The following is a 24,802-nucleotide window of genomic DNA, read 5'->3' on the forward strand; positions in this document are numbered from 1 at the left end:
TGTTTTTTAAGAATGTGTCTCATTATAGACTTACTGCTTTTTTTATTGCAGTTTTAAAAAAAATAAACCTTTAAATTTTAGAATAATTTTAGGTTTAGAAAAAAATGGCAACTTAATGCATTTTTAAAGCACCAGATATTTAAAACAGGAGATATTCATGCTGTGGTTGCTTCTTTTCTGTAGTCAGTTTCACTATAACATGTGGAAGCCAAGTTACAGTAACTTGGGCATGAAGAACACCATTCTCTCCTTCCACTTGCAACCCAAGGAAACAAGAAGCTCTAAGAGCCAAATATAATAGGAACTGTGGCCAAGCCTACCTTAGATGGTCAATATCCATCTGGCCAGTTTTCATAAATTCATCTTCTTAAAGTAGAGCCCTGCTGCAAGTGGATTTTCTCCAAGAGCTTCCCACTTAGACTGATATACGCATAATCTGACTTCAAAGAAATCCAGCATTAGACCTAAGGATATTTCAGTAAAATATCTTTCTTGCTTGTATTTTTAAGGTTTTCATGGAAGTTACTTTTTAGGATGCGAATTTTGCATGTAAGGCTTTTGTATATTTATGCCCAGAGGTGCAGAAGGAGAAAGGCTAATATTTGTGAATGTGAACAAAGTCAGCAATAGCTTAACATGTAGGTCAAACAATTTTTAAAAAAATTCTTGCTTTCTGTAAATAAGACATTAATTACCTATTCGTGGAAGCCCACCTCAGTTTTGGTCTTCAGTTCCTTTTGTATAGGTTGAATATATTGAACTAGATCTTCACTTTTCAAAGTTCAGTCCTTCAGGAACCATCTTTGTGATTTTTGCCATGTTTGCAAACCTCTTATTTGCTTAACATTTTTTTTAATGACTGATTTTTAACCTGGCCTTATTCTAGGTGATATCTGTGAAACCATAGGTTTGATATGTTGGATCACCTAAAATCATAAGTATTGCAGGCAGTATCTATTTGGTAGTCTGACTCTCCTTCCAGCTCTGAAAATGAGCTTTGAAGTTAAACCAGTTGCCTATATGGTTTTTCCAGTTGATACATAAAGTGAATGCTGGCAGCGTTAGAATAAATGTTACTTTTCAAAATTACTTTTCAAACGTGTGGTATGAATTATATTAATTTCCTGAGATTCAGCACATTTTTTTCAATTGGAATGTTTATTGTTGTGGTTGTGTATCATTTTTGTTCTAATTGAGTGGAGCAAAACCTGATCATCTTAATTCTTGTGCAAAGGCAGATGCAATTGTGAACTGATTTATAGAACATTTGGTACCTGCCTTAAAAACGCAAGTTGAGGGCGGGCCCGGTGGCGCACTCGGTGGAGTGCGGCACTTGGGAGTGCGGTGGCGCTCCCACCGAGGGTTCGGATCCCATATAGAGACCGGTCCGCTCACTGGTTGAGCGCTGTGCGGGTGCGACACCGAGGGTTGCAATCCCGTTGCCGGTCGCGGAAAAAGACAAAAAGGAAAAAAAAAAAACCACACAAGTTGACAATATGTAAAACATACAGCATTAATAAATGTAGAGGAAAATATGGAATATAGAAACGTGGAGTTTTATGTTCATCACTCTGCAGATGTCCTGTGAAAACAAATAAATTATGATAACTACATATGTACCATAATTGAGTTAATATATTCTGCATTATTTATGAGGAATGTTGCCAAAAGCCAACTGGATATTGTCATATTCAAATTAGGTCCTTTGCTTAGTGGAAATACATTAATCCTGTGTGTGTATATACTTTTAGGTAGATATTATAAAAGCTCACTTTAATAGGCTTCTTTGGAACTAAAATTAATGTCATGTTTTGCAAAAGGAGTGACAAACCAAGATGTGGGAATAACTAAAGGTGAGTTTTATGTATCCTTTTAGTTTAAGTAAAGCATTGTGTTCTGCTCGGTCTGCTTGAGTGAAGTATTGCCTTGCATAGCATCTATAAGCATTTAATTTGCTACCAAAGTGACTTGTGAGTACAGATGTATAACCTCCTGGTATGACATTACCTTAACAGAGAGAAGGAGCAAGAAAGGGAAGAACAGTTAATGGAAGACAAGAAAAGGAAGAAAGAAGATAAAAAGAAAAAAGAAGCCACTCAGAAGGTGGGTTAATCAATTAAAGTCTATGTTTACATTCACCAAGCATCCATGATAAGTAACTATCTTGGCTTGGATACTTGGCATCTCAATAGTGCTACTTGAGACATTAGTTTACTAAAAAGTTTTAAGATTTGGAAGTGGGAGAAAGTTCAAGGTCTGCGTTTGTTACCATAAAGTACATGTTAAATAACGCTGCAGCTGATTTTTTGAAAATAACAGTAAACAGTATTGAGAAAAGAGTTATCAAACTCTCAACTCCTATCATTTTCTTATTGTATCACAATTTAATCTCCTCTTTTTTAAGCAAGTTTATAGAATAACTTTGAAAAACTTGCTGGAGTTTGACCTGGTGTTCTTTTGCTCCACCAAAAGCACTGTTGTTTAGATGAGTCTATCTTTTGATAATTCCTTACAGAAACTCCCCTTGCAAGGAACCAGTGGACCTGCATAGTACTTTGGAGGATATAGCATTGCATGGCTTTGGGGAATTTGCTTAGGAGAAGAAGAGAAGTGCTAAAAGAAAAAGCCATAGGTCTGACAGCTGTCAACGGTCTGGTTTCAGTGGAAGTGTTTTTCTGACCTAGCTATCCAAAGCAGAGAGTGCCATGGGCCGGCCCGGTGGCGCACTGCTACAGTGCACTGCTTGGGAGTGCAGCGGCGCTCCCGCCAAGGGTTCAGATCCCACATACAGACTGGCCGCTCACTGGCTGAACAAGCAAGGTACGGGCGCAACACCGAGGGTTGCGATCCCGTTGCCGGTCACAAAAAAAGACAAAAAGGGGGAAAAAGAAAACAAAGCAGAGAGTGCCTTGACCCCTTTGCTTCAGAGGGCATTCCTCTGCCCTGGCCATTGCCTGATTGTACATATTTCCTCACCTCACCATTCTTTCCATATTACCTGACTTGGACTCTGACTCAGCAGTGCGCTTTGGTGTCTTTTGGAGGCAAGGTGATTCACTGCCAGTTCTTGTTTACTTACTACCTGAAGCACTTGGGAAGCAGGGCCTCCCTGCAGGGCAGGTTTATCCCTGCTATGGTGCTAGTTATCGAAGCTAAGTTTAGGGAGGTGGAAACTCTTAGGAGATTCAGAGGAACTCCAGATTTAGAACAAAATCAAGGCAGTCAAACGTGAGCCAGTTTAAGGGCACTCCAAGTTTTCCCAGCATTGTTGGGTATAGCGTTTCCCATAATTCAGTTTTTTGAATTATTGAAATAGATCATTTATGAGTACCAGCTAAGAAAAACCCTGGAAATATTTTCTGAATTGGATTGCATATGACCCTGCCATGTTAAACATATGAAATATAATTTTATCTTTTCTTCACGACTTAATTAAAAGGGACATTCATTATTATGTGGTGCTATAATAGACTGTTGTGCTGTTTAAGATTTTGTCTGCTTTTAATTGTGTTTCTGTTTCTATTAATAGTGGTGTGTTCCCCATCTCATCTTCATGCTGTTAGGGTATTTGCTACTAATGTGTTGCTTCTCATTTGAGCTTGTTAGAATTGTCTAAAATTCTAGGGTAAAAAGCCCTAATAAAGAAGTCAGATAACAACCCAGAGGCTTTTTTGTACTTCCCTTCAGGTGTGCAGCCACATTGTCTCTCATTGAGGTTGCCATGTGCAGGCCCACCAGCCATGGGGTGTTAGTGGCATTGCCCCTGTGGCTTCTGGGCTCTTGTTCCTCTGTCCTGCACACACTGACCCTCCCAACTGGAGTGATGTGAGATTGAACCTCAGTGAAAGCTTTCTTTTCCTTCAGGGCACACATAGATTTCATCTACTAAACTGGTACAGAAATTGGATTTTGCAGTCTGTGGAAATGGACCGTTAATAGACTGGACACTAGGGAACTTGAGTCAAGGCTGTGAACAAGAGGATGCCAAACAGACTAATTTATTTATTTATTTTTTTATTAAAAAATTTTCAATTTATTTTTCGGCAGCTGGCCCATATGGGGATCTGAACCCTTGACCTTGGTGTTATAACACCACACTCTAACCAGCTGAGCTAACTGACCAGTGAGCAATTCTTTTAGATAATATATAAGATGGTATGGATGTACTTGGGAGTGAATTGGGATTATTTATGCAGAGAATGTAGTTCTCCCTTGTGCTTGCATTACATTAAAATGAAGAAATGATGGCAAAGAGGAAAGACACCATAAATAAAATTTCAGCCTTGTTAATTATGAGCAATAAAAATTCAGTCTTTTTGTTAAAAAATGTTCTATATCAGCTGACAGAATCTAGGCTGACACAGGCTGACTCATGGCCTTTGATATAGTTTTATTATACTGAACCATTGCATAATCTCAGAATTAAATTCCGATTTAGCAGTTTTAAGGAGAGAGTACAAAGCTTACCATGTGATTGTCTTAGTGTTTTCCAACCTTATTTTAGAGACAACGCCTCAACTAGGAAGCATAAAATGTGCTATGATGCAAAGAATTGTAGAGAACTTGCCAGATGTTCTGTTATATGGTCATTCATTCATTCAGCAAACATTTGTGGTGCCTCTTCTTAGTGCTTCTGCATCCTTCATACTGCTTACCTCACTGCTTTATAACCATCTCTGTGTGTCTTTCTTCCCTGTTAGATCAACAGTACGTTTCTAGAAGTTTTATTCATATTTGTATTGCCAATAACTAGGGCAGTGCCTGATGCAGAGTAGTCACTCAAAAAGTGTTTGTTTAATAGTGAATTGTTAAGAATGAATAACGGCAAATGTCATTTTCTTGAAGAGTTGACTTTTAAAGCTAAAATTAAATTATTTCCACACAGAAATTAAACATGAGCTTTTTCCACTGTGTTTAATGGTTGTGGCAGTTTGCTCTTTCTAGAGCCTTCACTGAGTAAACTGTTAGTTTCCATTCATGAGAGAGGTGTCAAAGAAGGATTCCATTCACATTCATTAGGCTGATGCTGCTAAAGGAGCATTGTTTAGTGTTGGCAGAACACATGCTTTGATCATCTAGCTTTTCACCGTCTGGGGGACAACTCTTTTAACAGAACCACATTTTAAGGCATATTTGTCATTATTTGAGTTTGCTGCTTACAACCAGAGAAGGCTTTGACTTTTCTAAGAAATATTTACGATGGTATGAAAGCTCAATTGCCTTAAGGAATTGGTGTGTGAATGCCAATTCGTAAAACCTAAAGTGCCTTAAGGAATTGGTATGTAATGCAAATTAGTTCATTCTTGGATAAGTGGGGTTATAGAAAAATTATAAAAGGGTATTTTCAGTAGAATTGAGCTCTGTAACAATTAGTACCGGGAAACATTTGTGTTCCACAAATTCAATATAATAGTATTAGCTTGTCCTTTAATGCAAGAGTGTAAGAAGCACTCCAGGAGGTCCTGCAAGTAAGATGCGGGCTGTTTAGCTATAGGACACACCCTCCAAAGATGACCATGTTTTCATGAACTCCCATAGTAGTAACCTAGTATGCTTGATTTGTTCAAAATTTATGTATTTCAGTCTTACTGCTAGTACTTCATGCTATTTTATGTAAATTTTAATAATAATAGCAAACATTTGCTGAGCATTGGCATGGGATATCTGATTTAATCCTTACAACAACCCTTTGCAGGGAGATACTGTTATTTTCTTCATTCAGTAGATACATACAAAAACTCAGTTCATACACTCAGGAAATGGCAAGGCTTAGTTTTGAACCCTGCTTTCCTGCCCTGACCTCTGGTTCCTCTGATGGATTGGTACCTGAAGTTTTGCTCTTTGGATCTGAGATCCAGTGTTTGAGTTCCTCCTTCTCATAGGGCAATTTTTTGTCTCTATGGCTAATTTAGTTTCTGGGCCACATCCATTTCATCTTCGCTAGTCATAGCAATCAAAACGGAATTTCCTAACAGTAGTCATGTAAGGTATAGCTGGACTTAAGGCTGTAGTCTTTTTTCTTTTTCTGTTTTGTTTTTTTTTTTAAAGATGACCAGTAAGGGGATCTTAACCCTTGACTTGATGTTGTCAGCACCACGCTCTCCCAAGTGAGCTAACCGGCCATTCCTATATAGGAATCCGAACCCATAGCTTTGGTGTTATCAGCACCACACTTTCCCAAGTGAGCCACGGGCCAGCCCCAAGGCTGTAGTCTTTTGAAGGATGTCTAAACTGATTCCCAGCTATTTTTTTCCTGGATTTTAACTATGCTCGTGTATCTGACAGCTTAAATTACATGAGTTATCAAAATTAAAGTAGTCTTATAATGTAGTGAATTAGAAAGCAAATCTCATTTACTTGTGTCTGTCTATTTTGCAGGTCACGGAACAAAAAACCAAAGGTAAGATTTTTTTTCCTTTTTAAATTCTTAGAGCCTTTTGTGTTTAGATTTTATACTGTTGCTGACTCAGCCTCCTATCCACTTGAAAAGACAGTGGGTGTAGAGTAATTAAGGTGGGTTGTTTGCAGTCACTGAAGAGTAGTAATGATGTATTAGTGTTTCTAGTTGGCCTTGAAATTTTCGGGCCAGCCCGGTGGCACACTGCTACAGTGCGCCGCTTGGGAGCGTGGTGGCGCTCCCGCCGAGGGTTCGGATCCCACATACAGACCGGTTCCAGCTCACTGGCTGAGCAAGGTGCGGGTGCAACACCGAGGATTGCGATCCCGTTGCCGGTCCTGGTCTGGTACGGGCGTGACACTGAGGGTTGCGATCCGCTGCCGGACACTAAAAAAGACAAAAAAGGAAAAAAAAAATTTAAAAAAAAAAAGAAAGAAAAAGAAATTTTTAGGAGGCAAAAGAGTAAGTACCTTGTTTTCAAATTATGTGGTTCATGATTTGGAACTAAATCTTTTTTTGTTTTTTTGTTTTTAAACCAAAAAACATTTTTTCATTTAAAAAAGTATTCAGAACACATAAAACAAGGCAACATTTATTCTTTCTTCTCATCGTCCAGTGTGGGGTCTGTTGGTGGCTCCTCCACTGTGGCACTATTACTCTCCAAGCCAGTGTTACTATCACTAGTTCCTTCCTCTGGCATACTGTTGACTCCCTTCTGTCCACTCTCCTTGTCCTCAGGAGTAGACGTGCCTTCTTCACCGTTTTGTTGGCTCTCCATTGTTTCTTCAAGGTGTGTCTCCTCTGTCTCCATGGGAGTGCTCTCATCGTCTTTCTTTTCCTCAGCTTTGTTCACCGCTTGCTCTTCCTCAGGAACGATGCTGCTCTGACTGTGCTCAGCTTGCTCTGCCACCTCCTTCTCTCTTTCCTCCTGTCTTTTGCGGGCTTGCTCCTCTGCCTGTGCAATTTCAGCTGCAATTTTTTCCATATCCACTTCTACCTTCAGACCACACACATCTTTTGAAAACTTTTCTTAGAACAGTAACAAAGGGCCAAGCCTGTGGCGCACTCGGGAGAGTGCGGCGTCGGGAGCGCAGCAGCCCTCCCGCCACGGGTTCGGATCCTATATAGGGATGGCCGGTGCGCTCACTGGCTGAGCGTGGTGCGGCCGGCCTCAAAAAAAAAAAAAAAGAAAAAGAAAAAAAGAACAGTAACAAAACAACAGCTCCTGATTTACAGATGGGAACTGCAGAGGGTTGTTAACCACTTTGATCCATGGGATGCATCTGAAAATGGAATATTACAATCTAGAATGTTCACACTGTATTCTGAGCTAGAGCCTGGAATATGCTTTTTAAAAGGACAGTATATTTTGAGTAGGTTAACTCTGTTACAAAATAGGGATGTGTTGTAAACAGAAGCAGGCATCCCTCAGGTCATTCTCAACATAATGGTCTCTGTTTTAGTTCTTTCCTATTAATTTTGGTTGTGTAGTTTTGTCTGGTGATGATAATACTTCTAGTCATCAAATAAAGAAAGGGATACTTAATTCCTTGAGATAGCTCCTACCTATCCTTACCTACCTAAATACTGTATGTGGTTCTCAATTAGCTGTGCATTAGAATCATTTGCATGGAGTTGTCAAAATACACAAGCTCAGGCCTCCTGCCAAACCTTCACAGTCCCAGGCCATGGCCCTAGCAGATGTATTTTGAAAAGCTCTGCAGGTGACCCCAGTACATGTTGCAAACCACTGCCCAGGACGAAGGGAACCAGATATGACTGATAACTTGAAAGAGGATAAGGGTGGTGGAGAGGTCAAGGCTTGATAGGAGGCCTTCTAATGATTAGCTTCTTCACAGTTTAGTTTAGTTTTGTTTTGTTGAACTCTCAGGCCAAAGCATGTCACATAGTGAATGGAAGACTGATACAGATGGTGCTAGTTTCTTGGAAATTAGTGATAGAGAACACATTCTCAGACAGCTAGATAATGCTGTAATATTTTTCTAATCAAAAGACATTTCAAAGGAGAATGTAGTTTGGGACTTTGTAGTGATTTGTAAAATAAACTGAGAATTATTAGTTATAATTATCGATTGGTTAGAAGGAATAGTATTCTCCCCTGTGCATTCAGCTAGTTCCTATCCCAGAAGTAGGCTTTATTTTGGAAGTATCTTTGTAAACTATTTGAAATTTAAATTATACTTTACCACAGAAATAGTGTTATTTGTAGTGGTACGGTGTCCATATTTCTAAACCAACATACTGTCTAGAAAAGGATTTGGGCGCCTAAGTATTGATAAGACTTTTTGATGATTTATCGGGATAACAGTTAAGAAAATTGGCATTTTTCTGGACAGTCCAGGCTCTGTGGTTGCTGGAGTATGGTGATTGGATTCCTAGGCCTGGCTACAAGTCTCATGCTCATGAAGCCAAACTAGTTTTGCTATAGAACCAAGCTATTGTGTATGATAAGTGGTGTTTCTATCAGAAAACTGAAAATCCATTAGGTGTCCTATCTTAAAAAAAAATTGGCAGTGGTGGGGAGGGAGACCAGGTCTGTTCTCAAAACACATTTCTCTTTTTTCTGTCAAAGTCTTAAAAATGAGACTATCCTTTCTACTCAGTACTGAATTTTTCTTCCAATTAGGGTCTTTCTCATACCTACCATAAAATGGAATACAGCTTCACACTCTCCATACTGTCCCCACCTCCCACCCCTTCAATCAGAAAGTAAAGTAAAAGAATCTTAAGGTGAGCTGAGAGCCTGTTTCAGGTCTCCTGAGGGATTTAATTGTTAGAATGAGGAGTAGACAGGAAGTAAAAATAAAAATTATCCCTGAGTTAGTCTGTAAATAGAGGGATACCCTAACCTTTCTAGTTTTTTGCTCAGTTTTACAGCCACATCTTCATCTTTGTTCTTGAGAGCCTGCCTAGACACTTAAATCTCATTCTTCTTCTCTCCCCTCACCTGACCTTTCTGGGTCATATTCTTCTCCCAGAGATGGTATTTTCCTCAGGCAGTCTGCCTTTAACTCTGAATCTACCCCCTCTTTCCCCAACAGACCCTATAAGAAAAAAGAAAAGACTGTGTTGGTGCCGAGTCTCTGATTGTACAGAGGACTGAAGTAAGATTTTTCCATATTTCAGAGAAAACATAGACATATTATATGTTCTTTTATCTTTCATCATTAAAAAAAAAAGTGGTGAGAATTCTGGAGAGAATAGGACAGGGATTTCAAGTGGAGGTTGTATGAAGGCATGGGCTAGAGCTGGGTCTGTTACCCAGGCAACAAATAGTAAAAAGCACTTAAACTAATATCCTCCTTTGTTGTATATAAGACTTAGAATCAGAAGAGTTCAAGAGATTGATCAGATTTAACAGGATCAGATTTAACAGGTTGAAATTTAACAGGGATGAAGATAGGATTAGAATCAAAAAGCCCAATTGGGGGCCGGCCTGTGGCTCACTCGGGAGAGTGCGGTGCTGATAACACCAAGGCCATGGGTTCGAATCCCACATAGGGATTGGCCGGTTTGCTCACTGACTGAGTGTGGTGCTGACAACACCAAGCCAAGGGTTGAGATCCCCTTACCGGTCATCTTTAAAAAAAAAAAGCCCAATTGTATAGACTATGTAATGGAATTTGGACATAGCAAATTAGCCTTGTTAAAAAGATGTTAGGGTAACTGTTAGTTTAATGAGAGTTATCAGTATGAAACAACTGATTTATAAAACTAACAAAACCTTAAACTGCATTAATAGAGATACAATATACAGGGAGGGGGATTTACATGGGAATGTCATGCTACAAAAGGAACAGAGATCAACCTCCATGAACCATGTGGAGTTTGGACCAAATTGGTCAAGGAATTTGTCACTAAGGGAAATTTAAACACCTGGGGTTGTTTAGTTCCCAGGGGAAGACTTCCCACTTGGGGAACCTCAGGTAACTGTCTTCAAAGATTTGAGGGGCTCTGGTGCTTGACACTTAATAATTCCTTGGTAAATGTCTGTCATATGTTTTGTTCCTTAAGACTTATTCTAACCCCAGAAGTATTAATGGTGAATCAAAGCAAGAAAGAAAAGCTTCTAGCTCAGTAATAAGTTAAATGCTTTAGATATTGTTGTCCAAAGCAATAATTCATAACCTTGCCCCTTTACCAGACTGGGGCACAACTGAGAAACAGCACCTTCCCATCAGAATACCTGGGGTTATGGACCCTTGTAATACATTGGCTAAACTCTTTCTTTTGAGCCTATTCCAAAAGTCATATTACAGTGGGTGCATGGTGGTGGTTGGGATAACCTTGTGTCTGCTCTAACTTATTCATTTGGGTCCCTTCCTCCTGATTAAATAATTGATAAACTAAACTACTTGCAGTACCCCTCACATCTTCTGGAGACACCTGTGTGTTCTAACATTGTGGTGGGGAGCCACTTGTCCAGAGATGGGACTGACTGCCTCTGAGTGAATGACAGGAGTTGTTTTAAGACATGTGGCTCAGATAAGTGTACTATGAAAATAGTACAGATGGGAGGTGATGACTTGAACCTGGTTAGGAGCAGTGGTGGTAGAAAGGAAGGAATGAATTGGAGAGATGCTTTTTCATCTTAATGTTGATTAAATAATGGTGTATGTGTGTTGGGGTGAGGGCATTGAGAAGTGTAAGATACATTCCAGGTTTCTTTTCTTTCTTTCTTTTTTTTTTTTTTTTTAACTGACCGGCAACGGGATCGCAACCCTCGGTGTTGCGCCCGCACCGTGCTCAGCCAGTGAGCGGGAACCGGTCTCCACATGGGATCCAAACCCTCGGCGGGAGCGCCGCCACACTCCCAAGCGGCGCACTCTCCAGTGTGCCACCAGGCCGGCCCATACATTCCAGGTTTCTGACTTAAGCAGCTGGTTGTGTGATGACTTCATTCTTTGAGCTAGGATTGGATTGGGAGCTGGGGGACAAGTTTGAGGGGAAGGGGAAGGGTGAAAGAGATCTGAGTTAAGATAGTGATTTGGAAAACGTTTACACATAAGTGATAGTTAAAGCCTGTGCCAGGGATAGTTTGTGCTTAGTAACTTAAAAGTGGGAAGGGTGCTGGCCCCACCTTCACATTGATTTTTTTTTTTTTTTAAGACATAATTCCTGGCCAAATTCAGCTGCCATTTTGCAGTTATGATAAATGGGATAGTCAAAAGGAGGGGTTGCCAACTATGGCCTACCATCCAAGTCTGACTCATCATCTGTTTTTGTACTGCCCATGAGCTAAGAATGTTTTTTACATTTTTAGATTATTGGGGAACAAAACAGTATTTCATGACGCGTGAAAATGGTATGAAATTCATATTTCACTGTTGATTCATAACGTTTTATTGGAACACAACCACACTTGTTTGTTTATACATTATCTATGGCTGTTTTCTCCCTACTAGAGCAGAGTTGAATTGTTGCAACAAAGAGCATATGGCCAGTAAAGCCTAAAATATTTACTATCCAGTCCTTTACAGAAAATGTTCGCTGACCCAGAACAAGAGTATGAGAAGCCCACAAAGGAAGAGAGAAAGGAAGAGCCAAAGAGCTAGCTGGAGTGGGTTTCACAAAAACGAAGAGGGAGAGAATGACCAGTAGTGTTCAGAAGCTGCAGAAAAATCTAAGAAGAAAAAGTCCAGCATGTGCCCGTTAGACTGGCAATGAAGATCACTAGAGACTTAATGAGGACAGACGTTTCCAGGGAGGTGTTCAGGGCAAAAGCCAGTTACATTGGGTTGAGGAGTGACTAGAAGGTAAAGAAGTGGAGACAATGCTTAGAAGTTACTGAAAATTGTTCAGTACGCACTGGCCACTCACTATGTGTCATCAGTCTTGGAGATTTTAAATGTTCCACCTAAAAAAATATCTTTACTAGGCCTTGTTTGTTTGTTTTTTGTTTTTTTTTGTCTTTTTCGTGTCCGGCAACGGATCGCAACCCTCAGTGTCGCCCCCGTACCGGACCGGGACCGGCAACGGGATCGCAACCCTCGGTGCTGCTCCCGCGCCTCGCTCAGCCAGTGAGCGGGAACCGGTCTGTATGTGGGATCCGAACCCTCGGCGGGAGCGCCGCCACACTTCCCAAGCGGCGCACTATAGCAGTGCGCCACCGGGCCGGCCCCGCCTTGTTTGTATTTTAACTATTACTTTGAAAACATTTCTACATTTTTTTTACGTTTGGTATCATCGAGATAGTTAAAGGAAATAGTAGCTTGTATTGGTCCTGTGCAATGTTGGATTTGTTATACATTTAGAAGCTTCTTAATACTTTTATCTGAAAAAATAGCATCTTACTGAAGTTTTTCAGAAATAGAGGCAATTAGAAGTTCAAACTGTGAGATACGAGAATGGTGTGAGATGAAAGGGTTGGGGAAGAGGATAAGATTTAGTTGTTAGAGTACAGAAATGATTTTTAGGAGTAAATGAATGGAAATTAGAAAATAGGATACCCAGCATTTTTTTTTTCCTTTTTGTCTTTTTTTTAACTGACCGGCAACTGGATTGCAACCCTCGGTGTTGCGCCCGCACCGCGCTCAACCAGTGAGCAGGAACCGGTCTCCACATGGGATCCGAACCCTCGGCAGGAGCGCCGCCGCGCTCTCAAGTGGCGCACTCTCCAGTGCGCCACCGGGCTGGCCCAATACCCAGCATTTTTAATAATGTTCTTAGTTCCCTGTGATACAGGGACCATGTTTAAGCCACAGACTTTCCTCTGGAAAATAAGAAACTGCCCTTCTTTGGAGCAGCTTACCTTTGGAATATTTGTGCTACAACCTCCAAATCATTAAGATTCAGAAAAGAGAGTTCCTAAAAAGTAGCATATTCAGACTTAATGGTAATTTCTCTCTCCTGTTGTCATCCAACATTCTGAATTCTGAATGAGGTACACACACTGATTCTGTTGTATTAAGTTTGGACTTTGGGAATCAGATTGGATTAGGCCTCCTGCCTAACAGCTACATTGCTGTGTAATTAGTGTCTAGAATTCTGATTACCCTTTAAATGCTTAAAATTCTTGAATTCACAGAAAGGTGTAGCAAAAATAGTAGAATAAGAATTCATTTGAGTCCTGAAAAAGTTTGCTTATCACTAACATTGTACACAGGCTTTTTCTGACTGTACTGGAGATTTGAATGGCTAATCTCCTGAGATGGAGCTATACTGGAATGAAAGGGTTGAGGCATGTTCCTATTTTATAATGACTATCATTTATGATCCATTCTGTCTCTGATGTGATGGTAGGAGAGTTCTCTGAGGAGCTTTTACAAGGAATCTTGTACAGTATACAATGCCCACCACATGTCTTTGGTTGAAACAGTGCTGTGAATATTGTGGAGTTAGTCGAGCTAGTGCTCAGCCCTCAGTCCTATAGGCTGCTCTGTCTTTGTCTTATTCCTTTTTAGGAAAATGAGTTAAAGTATGTAGCAGACCTGATTAACTTCAAGTGAAGATTCTGGCCCTTTTATAGAAGGGTAGCCTCATAGAAGCATAGTTCCTTCTATTCTAAAAATCAGTTGGGAAGAATCCTCCCATCCTTTGCTAGCTGCTTTTTTCTCACAATAAGAGAAATGGGCATGGGGAATGCCATATGCTATGAAATCTTCCAGAAACAGATAGAAAATGAATCATTAAAGAATATTTATTCATTGATTTACCAGTTATTTATCCATCAGCTGTTACAGGTCATGTGGAGGGTATTAATATTAGACAATGGCTAATTTATATTCTCAAGTTAACATTTATTCTCATCAGGTTATGGGTCCTCTGACCTCCCTTTCTTCCTGGGAGGTTCAGTACTTCCTTGTGATTGACTAAGGTTAGACATAGGGGTTACCCAGAAATTATTGCAGACACCTACCCTTTTCTCCTGTCACACTCAGTTCTTGCTAATGTCTGGTAGGGTATAGATTGGGCCCCTGATTTCTGATGATGATGTGTCTCTCTCCTCATAAAGGAGCCAATTAAACGAGCAACATGCTGGCCCAGCATCATTTCAGCAGTCAAAGCAGGACTGCCACCAGGGCTGGCTCTAACATTACTCTGGGCGGCAGGGATTTTGGCCTCAGAGTCATCTGAGCCATCCGGCTCGATGATTATTTCTGTAATACTGCCAGCTTCTGTTTGTCAGGTAGATTTTCTTGGAGAAGGTGGTGGTCTTTTGGTAGGGTGAAGCAAGGCAGGTACAGAAGAGAACCTTCTCTGTAGAGTAGAGAGTGGGGACCTGTGGGGCCCAGCAGAGTGTGGCTTCACGGGTTGTCCTGCACATTCCCATGCTGTCTGTCATTTTACAATTTTATCTTTTCTATTTATTTTTAAATTATTTTATTTATTTATTTATTTTGCGACTGGCTGCTATGGGGATCCGAACTCTTGATTGACCTTGGTTTTGTAACACCAAGCTCTAACCAACAGAGCTAACCAGCCAGCCTAAAATTACATAAATATTTAAACAGGAAAAGTATTTACATTTTGAAATTTTTATTTTAAATAAAGAGCTAGGAAAAAAACAGGCTTTTTTGACAGAAGCAAAAAGATTTATAATGTTTCTAATATTTACACAGAAGGCCAAGCAAGTCTTGAATTCAGGTGGCTCTAGAAACCAAAGCCAAGTCAAGCTTTATGATTCTACAGGCCTGAGGTTCCCTGCAGGGTCTACCCTGTTCCAGGCCTAAGAAAAAAAAAAAAAATGAAGGGTGGGTCCCTGCCCCGAGTGACTTATGGCCTGGTGAGGGAGAGGGGACTGTCAATGGAGAATTTCAATATAATATAGTAAAGTCAGTGGGAGAGAGAGAGGGATGGTGTGCTCCAGGGGCACAAATGAAGGGTGCTTAGCCCACCTAGTCCAGGGACTTCAGGAACGCTTTCCCAGAGGCAGGTCTTTTAAGACTGTGGATGAAGGGAAGGGGCCCATGGACTGAGAGGCTTGAACTCTTTAACAAGGACCTTGCTGTGGACATTTATACTGCTAGGCAGCGCTTCAGGAAATTAATTCCACTGTTGGTTTAGGGGAGTGAGTGATGATTGCCTCCTTCTCCCCCTTAATGGAATGTAATTGCATGATCTGGCTGTCTTTGAATCCTTGTCACCATCACCCACCACCTTCACTCTACTTTAAGCTGAAGGTGCTGTGGGGAATTTGGAAAGACTACCACTTGAGAGTAGAGTGAAAGGAGAAGAGTTGTCTTGGTAAAATTGGTCTCATGTAAGGGTTCTTAAAAGTAATCTTTGGACAAATGTTTTTGATTTCAAAGGCCATTTCCCAACCTCTCTCTTTTAGTGCCCGAAGTGACGAAACCAAGTTTAAGCCAACCAACGGCCGCCAGCCCAATTGGCAGCTCTCCATCGCCACCAGTCAATGGTGGCAACAATGCCAAAAGGGTGGCAGTGCCGAACGGACAACCGCCGAGCGCCGCCCGCTACATGCCTCGGGAGGTGCCACCGCGATTCCGTTGCCAGCAGGACCACAAAGTGTTACTAAAACGTGGGCAGCCCCCTCCACCGTCCTGCATGCTCCTCGGGGGTGGGGCAGGGCCTCCTCCCTGCACAGCACCTGGAGCAAACCCAAACAACGCACAAGTGACAGGAACGCTGCTGCAGAGTGAGAGTGGGACTGCACCAGGTAAGGCATCACCATCGGAGGATAGAGTTCACAGCAGCTTAGAGAGCACGTGCTTTGTTTGCACTGCCTGTGTAAAGCCCACAAAAACTGTTAGTTTCGTAGAATGTGGGGATTATTCAAAAGAAGAGAGAGGATCCCAGTATGAAGTGAGTGTCGGCAGTTCTCTGAAACTGGGTTTTAGAATTCTGTATGTGTGTGCTCTTGGTGTGAGAAGCTGACGTAGCTGCCATGGGTCATCACTCTTTGGGCCTTTTTTTTCCTTCTCTGACAAAAGCACTATAAATTTGAGCCTCCATAGTTCTGTTGTCACCACAAGTATGTGTTCAAAGAATAATTGGAAATGGGACTTCCTTGGAGGCTTGTTCTGAATCTTCAGATGCCCATATTTATATTTCCAGAACACTAGAGAGAATGTTCCATTAGATTACAATATAAAATCTTGGGAGGATTCCAAAGAATACCATTCTATAGTTTTTTATTAGATTTTTAAAATCAGTACTTCTTTTAAAGGCCCTGGATTTTGACCTTTGTTAAAAACTGTATTAGACATAAAAGATCTCTAGCTGAAGGGTTTTACTAGAAGTTTTTATTTTTTATTTTATAAAGGTGTCCGGTAAGGGGATCTTAACCTTTGGCTTGGTGTTGTCAGCACCACGCTCAGCCAGTGAGTGAACCGGCCATCCCTATATAGGATCTGAACCCATGGCCTCGGTGTTATCAGCACCGAGTGAGCCATGGACTGGCCCTCTACTAGAAGTTTTGAGAGTTTTTAAATAGATGAATACTGAGTCAGCTAACAGCTGAGAACTTCCAAATACCCTTTTTTTTTTTTAAATTAACAAATTTCAACTTATTTCTTAAGCTGTTTTTTGAGGCTATACTAAAATTCAGAAATTGAAACTGTCAGGCACTGGCAAAGGGAATCAATTGATTGTTGTCACTGATAGTATACTTTATTTGAATTCTTAGTTTAAACAAAGAACTGCCTAGAAAATTCTGTCACTACCTTGTATGCAGAGTAAGGATGGGAAGAAACCTAGTAGTGACACAGGCTTCATGCAGAGATAGGCCCTGTCCATGAGGCTTCCCTGTGGCGACTGTCAGGCCAGGCCCACAGCGGACAGGGAACAGCCTTGTGGCCCTTCCTTCCCGGCCCCACATAACCAGTTTTAAAAGGAAGCATGTGAAGGGATGGTCCTGTCAGATGTTTCTGCAGCTGAGTGTAGCCAGGCCTGGACGGAGGCATGGGTCCAGTGTTAGTCTGAGTCTCTTGTTTACATGATTGAAACCAAGGAGACCCCTAAATCTCAGGACTTTGGGATTCTGTGCCTCCTCATTTTTATATGGCTCTATGTAATACTTTTTTCAATTTCATATTGATTTAAAGCTGCTTGGTTAAAGGAGCTACAATAAGTTCAGAAGTGTAAAACCATGTCATTTTCCCCCACCATATATGCTAAATTCTGCCAAAATATGTGCTGAGCTGGACTAATTTATCAGATTAAGTTCCTTGGTGGTACAGACTATCTGATTCATGCTCATGTTCCCCTCAGCACCTAGCTCAGTGGGCATTCATCATTCAGCAGACGCATACTGAGCAGCATTGCACTGGCCATGGTGCAGAATTCTAACATTAGCAAGATAGGGTCTTTGCCTAAAGGGTGTAACATGGGGAAGGAAAGATGTGAATGCAGTACTACAGCACTGAGCAAAATGGCTCTAGACAGGGAAAGAGTATTGTCAGGTGATCAGCTCAAAGAGAGATTCATAAAAGAAGTGGCACTTGAACTACGCCCAGAAAGATGAGTAAATTTCATTGTTCAAATTCAGGAGGAAAAAACAGTAGGTGCCAAGGTGGAATGGTGCCAGGGTGAGAAGGCATAAGCTTTGGAATGTCAAGTAGTGTGGAGTACACATCTACACAGAAAGTAGTAGAAAGTAAGACTATAAAGCTTGGTTGGTCCCAGGTCATGGAGTATCGATGAAACTCCAGGCCAAGGAGTTTAATGTTATTCTTGTACACTAAGGAACTGTTGAAGGCTCTCCATAGAGCGGTGATGTAATCAAGGTGTGCTTTAGAAAAATTACTCCAGCCAGGAGTGTTTAGAGCAGTTTGGGGACACAGAGTAAGTTTAGGGTGCTATTGTATTGTCTCAAGATACAAGAAGGCCCTTCTCTGTCAATAGGAATGGCAAGGAGATAACTTTGAGAGGTGTTGTGGAGTTAGACTTTGCAAATGTAACACCAGGCAAAGGAAAGATAAGAGATGACTAAGACAGTTGTGATATAGGCAGTCAAGACAGGCAGTGGTTAGAGAAGCTAGATTGTGGGGAAATGCAATGAGCTCTCCTAAGAACACCAGGTATTAAGGATAATGCATGTGAAGTTGTGACTGATAAGACGATCTCTTCCCCAGAGTCAACTCTTGGAGGTGCTGCTGCTTCAAATTATGCAAATTCCACTTGGGGCCCGGGAGCCTCCTCCAACAACGGCACCTCCCCCAACCCAATTCACATCTGGGACAAGGTGATTGTAGACGGGTCTGACATGGAAGAGTGGCCTTGTATTGCCAGCAAAGACACTGAATCTTCTTCCGAAAACACCACCGATAACAACAGTGCCTCAAACCCTGGCTCTGAGAAGAGCACTCTGCCAGGAAGCACCACTAGTAACAAAGGAAAAGGGAGCCAGTGCCAGTCTGCAAGTTCTGGGAACGAATGTAATCTTGGGGTCTGGAAATCTGATCCTAAGGCTAAATCTGTTCAAACTTCCAGTTCTACTACAGAGAGCAACAATGGACTAGGAAATTGGAGGAATGTGACTGGTCAGGATAGAATTGGACCTGGCTCTGGCTTCAGCAACTTTAACCCAAATAGCAACCCATCTGCCTGGCCAGCTCTGGTCCAAGAAGGAACTTCTAGGAAAGGGGCATCGGAAACAGATAATAGTAATTCCAGTGCACAGGTTAGCACAGTAGGTCAGGCATCCAGGGAACAACAGTCAAAGATGGAAAATGCGGGTGTTAATTTTGTTGTCTCTGGCAGAGAACAGGCTCAAATTCATAACACTGATGGACCAAAAAATGGAAACACTAACTCCTTGAACTTAAGTTCACCAAACCCCATGGAGAATAAGGGAATGCCCTTTGGAATGGGCTTGGGGAACACCTCCAGGAGCACTGATGCCCCGTCACAAAGCACTGGAGATCGAAAGACTGGGAGTGTTGGATCTTGGGGTGCAGCTAGGGGGCCTTCTGGAACTGACACAGTCTCTGGACAAAGCAATTCTGGAAACAATGGGAACAATGGAAAAGATAGAGAGGACTCCTGGAAAGGAGCTTCTGTTCAGAAATCAGCTGGGTCAAAAAATGACTCTTGGGACAACAATAACAGGTCTACGGGTGGGTCCTGGAACTTTGGCCCTCAGGACCCTAATGACAACAAATGGGGTGAAGGGAACAAAATGACATCTGGGGTCTCTCAGGGAGAATGGAAGCAGCCGACTGGGTCTGATGAGTTGAAAATTGGAGAATGGAGTGGTCCAAACCAACCAAATTCTAGCACTGGAGCATGGGACAATCAAAAGGGCCACCCCCTCCCTGAAAACCAAGGCAATGCCCAGGCTCCCTGTTGGGGAAGATCTTCCAGCTCCACAGGAAGTGAAGTTGGGGGTCAAAGCACTGGAAGTAACCACAAAGCAGGAAGTAGTGACAGTCATAATTCTGGCCGTCGGTCATACAGGCCCACACATCCTGATTGTCAGGCTGTCTTGCAGACTCTTTTGAGCCGAACTGATTTGGACCCTAGGGTGCTCTCAAACACTGGCTGGGGCCAAACTCAAATTAAGCAAGACACAGTGTGGGATATTGAAGAGGTGCCAAGGCCTGAGGGGAAATCTGACAAAGGAACTGAGGGGTGGGAGAGCGCTGCCACACAGACCAAGAACTCAGGGGGCTGGGGAGACGCACCCAGCCAAAGCAATCAAATGAAGTCTGGATGGGGGGAGCTCTCAGCCTCTACAGAGTGGAAGGACCCCAAGAACACCGGAGGCTGGAATGACTATAAGAACAACAACTCTTCTAACTGGGGTGGAGGACGACCAGACGAAAAGACATCTTCCTCTTGGAATGAGAATTCCAGCAAGGATCAGGGGTGGGGAGGTGGACGCCAGCCCAGTCAAGGATGGACTTCTGGGAAGAATGGTTGGGGAGAGGAAGTTGATCAAGCAAAAAGCAGCAATTGGGAAAGTTCTGCGAGTAAACCTGTGTCTGGGTGGGGTGAAGGAGGGCAGAATGAAATCGGAACTTGGGGTAATGGTGGGAATGCAAGCCTCACTTCGAAAGGTGGGTGGGAAGACTGCAAAAGATCCCCAGCATGGAATGAGACAGGCAGACAGGCCAATTCCTGGAATAAACAGCACCAACAGCAGCAGCAGTCACAGCAGCCACCACCACCACAGCCAGAGGCGTCTGGTTCATGGGGAGGCCCAGCCCCACCACCTCCAGGCAATGTTCGACCTTCCAATTCCAACTGGAGCAGTGGGCCACAGCCTGCAACCCCTAAGGATGAGGAACCCAGTGGTTGGGAGGAGCCATCCCCACAGTCAATTAGTCGGAAAATGGACATTGATGATGGCACTTCAGCATGGGGAGACCCTAACAGTTATAACTACAAGAATGTGAATCTGTGGGATAAGAATTCCCAAGGGGGTCCAGCACCTCGAGAACCAAACCTGCCCACCCCGATGACCAGTAAATCAGCAACAGGTAAGCAGTGGCATTTTCTGGCAGGTTTTGATGAAAATAAATCCTAGACCAAAGCATTTTTATTAAGGTGCATTTATTCAATTTGGCTTTGTTCTGAGAATCTTTCCTATAGTTTCCAATCTGTTGCTATCAGAACCTTTCTTTGTCTAAAATGCTAGTCATGCCAGATGCTGGTCGTATATTTTGTTTTTCTTGGCAAAAGGAAGTGATGGCAGCCCCGTTTGGTCCCCAAAATTATTCTTCTATGATTGTATCGGTCTGCAGAACCCCAAAGATTTATATCTTGCCAAACTAGGCTCTAGATTAAAAAATAAGGAATTAAACTAGTAGTAGAAATAGAGCTGATTTCCATTCTGATTCTACCCATGGACACATCCTCTTTGTTTCTCTTTCCCCAGCAAGGGAATATTCTGTGTTGTTCTTCCAGAGGCCATCATAATGCTGTAGCAAAGCTGATATCTGGAAGGTTTCAGTCTCTTCCTAGATGATTTTTAATGGTTACCTCTGGAAGGAGAGAACCTCATATGAGAGATTGTTATCTCGTGAAGATCAGTTGCCCAGAATTTCAACTTCCCTCACTATTTGAATAGGAAAACATCTTACCTGGTAAATTAAAAGTAGCCATGGTAATGTCTTTCATAGTTTGGCATTGTTAACTTTAATGTCCCTAAAAGCATTAGTTGAACAAATTAAAGGGATGCACCTTTCAAGTCTTTTTTTAGTTAAAGTTACTCATGATATTAATAATTGGTTTTCTACTTCTCAAAGTAAACCTAGTGTTCATTGAATTCAGTTACGGCCACTTAGAAAATAATTGCTTTTAACTTGCTCTTTTTTTTCAAGTATTGAATGAGGAAGGAAATGAAGATTGCTTATTAGTTCCCTATCTAGAATAAAACCTGCTAACATTTTTAAAATTATATTTACATCATAAAAACCCTCAAACTGTTGGGGCTGGCCCGGTGGCGCACTGCTACAGTACGCCGCTTGGGAGTGTGGCGGCGCTCCCGCCGAGGGTTCGGATCCCACATACAGACCGGTTCCCGCTCACTGGCTGAGCGAGGGGCGGGCGCAGCACCGAGGGTTGCGATCCCGTTGCCGGTCCCAGTCCGGTACAGGCGCGACACTGAGGGTTGCGGTCCGTTGCCGGACACGAAAAAAGACAAAAAAAGGAAAAAAAACAAAACAACAACAACAACAAAAAACTGTACAGTAAAGCAAAAGATAGTAAATAAAAGAATCTTAACCCCTAGGGTCTCTCCTCATAGGTAATCTGTTAGAAGTTTGTGTCTATTTTAAAAATTTTGTTCATACCTATGGCGAAATATATCTCTAAAAAATTTACAGTAAAGGGACTGTGCTTTCTGCACTGTTTTTCATCTTGCAACAACAACAAAAAAAAACTGTACAGTAAAGCAAAAGATAGTAAATAAAAGAATCTTAACCCCTAGGGTCTCTCCTCATAGGTAATCTGTTAGAAGTTTGTGTCTATTTCAAAAATTTTGTTCATACCTATGGCGAAATATATCTCTAAAAAATTTACAGTAAAGGGACTGTGCTTTCTGCACTGTTTTTCATCTTGTTTTTTTCATTATGCTTACAAGCTCTCCATATTAGCACATACAATTCTGTCCTGTAATTGCTTCATATGTAGTACTCATTTTGTGGGTGACCCACAATTGGTCTAACCAGTCCCCTTATGATAGATATTTAGGTTGCTTGCAAGTTTTTCCTAGCAGTTATGCAGTGAGCATTGTTAAGCATGTAATTTCATGTAGTTTTACAAGTATATCTGTGGTATAATTTCTTGGCAGTGGAATTACTGGGTCAAAAGTTACATGCATCAGAGTTTTTAAAAGTGACATTGTCAGATGCCCTCGGTGAAGGTTGAATCCGTTTATATTTCTACCAACAGAATATAGGCCTGCCAGTTTCACCACTTTCACCTCTATTGGATATTATGGTGTTTCATTTAACAAATCATTCTGAGAGACACAATTTCTTTTCTTTACAGTCTGGAGCAAAAGCACACCACCTGCTCCAGATAATGGTACTTCAGCTTGGGGTGAGCCAAATGAAAGCAGTCCTGGGTGGGGCGAAATGGATGATACAGGAGCATCAACCACAGGCTGGGGGAATGCGTCCACAAATGCACCGAATGCCATGAAACCTAGTAAGTATACAGCGTGTTTATTTTTGAGGGATTCTTTGTTAATTTGAGAGTGAGACAATTTGCTGAGGGCTGCATAATGTTTAAACTGTTGATTCAATAAAATTCAGGACCTTGAACGGTAAATAAATAGTTAATAGCAAATGGTGATGACTTAGCTTGTCATGTTTTTAAATGTTAGTAATGAACTAATTCTGTTGATTTTGTTTTAAATTAGGTTTAGTGTGTGGCCAGAATTGTAATTTTTGATGTGATGCTTTTTTAGCCCTGTAGCTTAAATATGCTCACCATGTTCATTTTGCATTTCTGCTCTTTCAGTATAATTTAAAATAAGAGTTCCCTGGCCTTTAATGTGGAACATGGTCTCTGCTGCCCAGTGACTACATCCTTCTGTACCTTCCTTTTGCCTTGTCGCTCTTCTCATACATCCTACCCATGTACGAACACTTCAGGTTTCCTGAACCTGATGAAGATTTATTTCAATTTTTTAAAATGAAGAACATCACACTTATTCATAGTCATTAAAAATCTAAGCTATACTTGATCCAGCTGGCAATGTGTAGTCACAGTAATTTGCAAAACTTCGTAGACTGATGCTATTAGATGTTCCCAAATTGAAAAATTCTGTTTCAGGTACCCATTTCTACATGTTTGTAACTTTTAAAAAAACGTTCCAACATCTCTTTTCTATCATATGGCAGGTTTAAAGGATTATCTTTTGATTAAATAATGAATTTTTTTGGAATGCTCATAATGTGAGCAAAAAAAAAAACCCCAATTCTCTTGTTAAGTTTATTGTATGATGTTCAGGTTTCTTGAAGTGCCACATGAAGGAATATGATATTTGCTGTATTCTAGAAATTGACGCACGTGCCTATGGAACTTGACTGCATTTTTTTTTTTTTTTTTTTTTTTTTTTTAAGATGACCGGTAAGGGGATCTTAACCCTTGGCTTGGTGTTGTCAGCACCACGCTCAGCCAGTGAGCGAACCGGCCATCCCTATGTGGGATCTGAACCCGGGGCCTTGGTGTTATCAGCACCGCACTCTACCGAGTGAGCCACGGGCCGGCCCTTGACTGCAGTTTTAAAATCAGGAATCTCCTCCACTTTGTAGAAACAGATAGCTTAATGAAGATTTTGTTTTCATCATGATTTTCATTGTGAAATTAGTTGTATCATCATGGGAAATATCCTCTAGTGGACTTGCAATATATTTAAAATGCTGTTGGAAGACATTAACCAGACCCTTAGCCCAAAGAGATTCTTTACCAGTACCTTCAGGATTTTTATATGTCTTTCCCAACCTCAGAGTCACCTCTCTTCCATCACAATACCCTCACTTTTCTCCAGATTTTTTTTTTTTTCGTCCTTTTTGAGACCGGCCGCACTGCACTCAGCCAGTGAGCGCACCGGCCATCCCTATATAGGATCTGAACCCGCGGCGGGAGCGCTGCTGCGCTCCCAGTGCCGCACTCTCCCGAGTGCGCCACGGGCTCGGCCCTCTCCAGATTCTTAAAGTGTCTTCTCTTCAGGATTGTCTGTAGTAGCCCACATCCTTTCAGTAATTTGAATGTGTAATGCATAGAGGAAGGGGCTAGATCATCACAGCCTACCAATTGATGCTGGTAGTTAACAGTAATCTTCTCTATTCTGCAAATGTCTTAAATTTGATGTTATGAGCCCTGTGATTAAAAATTAGCTCTCTTGGGCCGGCCCGGTGGCGCACTGCTACAGTGCGCCACTTGGGAGCGCGGCGGTGCTCCCGCCGAGGGTTCAGATCCCACATACAGACCGGCTGCTCACTGGCTGAGTGCAGTGCGGCCGGTCAC

General features: G+C 41.8%; 1 protein-coding gene across 2 annotated transcripts in view; it reads left to right on the top strand.

The window, feature by feature from the left end:
* Positions 1 to 24,802, top strand: part of TNRC6B (trinucleotide repeat containing 6B) — a 146,249-nt gene that overhangs the window by 71,442 nt on the left and 50,005 nt on the right. For both annotated transcript variants that reach the window (XM_008566672.1, XM_008566671.1), the window contains exons 2-6: positions 2,016 to 2,103; positions 6,379 to 6,400; positions 15,696 to 16,037; positions 18,454 to 20,802; positions 22,817 to 22,975. In XM_008566672.1, coding sequence (XP_008564894.1) covers positions 2,016 to 2,103; positions 6,379 to 6,400; positions 15,696 to 16,037; positions 18,454 to 20,802; positions 22,817 to 22,975 — 2,960 coding nt within the window. The remainder of the gene's footprint in view (positions 1 to 2,015; positions 2,104 to 6,378; positions 6,401 to 15,695; positions 16,038 to 18,453; positions 20,803 to 22,816; positions 22,976 to 24,802) is intronic.

The sequence above is a fragment of the Galeopterus variegatus genome, unplaced genomic scaffold, assembly GCF_000696425.1.
Source record: "Galeopterus variegatus unplaced genomic scaffold, G_variegatus-3.0.2 Scaffold262, whole genome shotgun sequence".
In the NCBI taxonomy this organism is placed as follows: Eukaryota; Metazoa; Chordata; class Mammalia; order Dermoptera; family Cynocephalidae; genus Galeopterus; species Galeopterus variegatus.